This window comes from Hippocampus comes, unplaced genomic scaffold (assembly GCF_001891065.2).
Source record: "Hippocampus comes isolate QL1 unplaced genomic scaffold, H_comes_QL1_v1.1 C16731708, whole genome shotgun sequence".
Classification (NCBI taxonomy): Eukaryota; Metazoa; Chordata; class Actinopteri; order Syngnathiformes; family Syngnathidae; genus Hippocampus; species Hippocampus comes.
In genome coordinates, this window is record NW_017837735.1 from 1 (window position 1) to 761 (window position 761).

Sequence of the window (761 nt, forward strand, 5' to 3'; positions counted from 1 at the left end):
TGCCTTCCGCTTTTCCTGTCCCAGTGAGGAACTTGCGTCTTGCTCTCACGGCGCCCTGTGCGACGTCATCGGCTTGCTGACCTTCATGGGGCGCGCTGAGCGGATGAAAAAGGGTGAGGGGATAATCACCGTGGCGAAAGGATGCCGATTCACACCTGCTTAAACTCAAACACCGATTGTGTTCGCGCAGGGTCAGAGTTGATGGAGTATCGCTGGCTGCGGTTGCAGGACGGGCGGAGCTCTCGGCCAATCTGGATCCAGCTTTTCTCCACCTCTCAGCCGCAGGTGCACCGCGGGCTCCACCCATGTGAGATGAAGTGAAAAAAAAAAGAAACTAAACATTTAGGGAAGGAAGGAAAGGAAAGTCATGCTAACAAGCAGCGCGTGTGTGTGTGCGCGCAGTGTTGGTGTTGATGTGTTCTCGTCTGAAGGTGGTCCAGACGGCAGAAGGACTCTTGTACCTGACCAACACGGCATACACGCAATTGCACCGCTCAGGTTACCAACTCTTTTTGTGATATCGTTTATCGTGTGACGTTGCGTCAACGGCGGCCTCCATCGACAGGTAACAGCCAGCTGCCGGCGATCCAGCGGTTCTTCGACTGGTTCCGGCAGCAGGACGAGAGACGCCTGTTGCGCTCGGCTCTGATTGGCGGATTCTTCGTGTACCCGCCCCCTCCCGTCTCCTTGGAAGCGTACATGAGACACAGGCAAGGTCTGCTGACTGACGTCACCGTGCTTGATAAGGCATTTGAGCAGGT

At 55.7% G+C, this 761-nt stretch overlaps 1 protein-coding gene across 1 annotated transcript; it reads left to right on the forward strand.

Annotated features, from left to right (window-relative positions):
- Positions 1-8: 8 nt before the first annotated feature.
- On the forward strand, positions 9-755 carry LOC109509022 (uncharacterized protein CXorf57-like; the record flags this gene model as incomplete). The annotated part of the gene is made up of 4 exons (XM_019858954.1): positions 9-113; positions 191-307; positions 403-498; positions 566-755. Coding segments are annotated over exons 1-4 (431 nt in total), but the record flags the coding sequence as incomplete, so codon positions are not given.
- Positions 756-761: the final 6 nt, after the last annotated feature.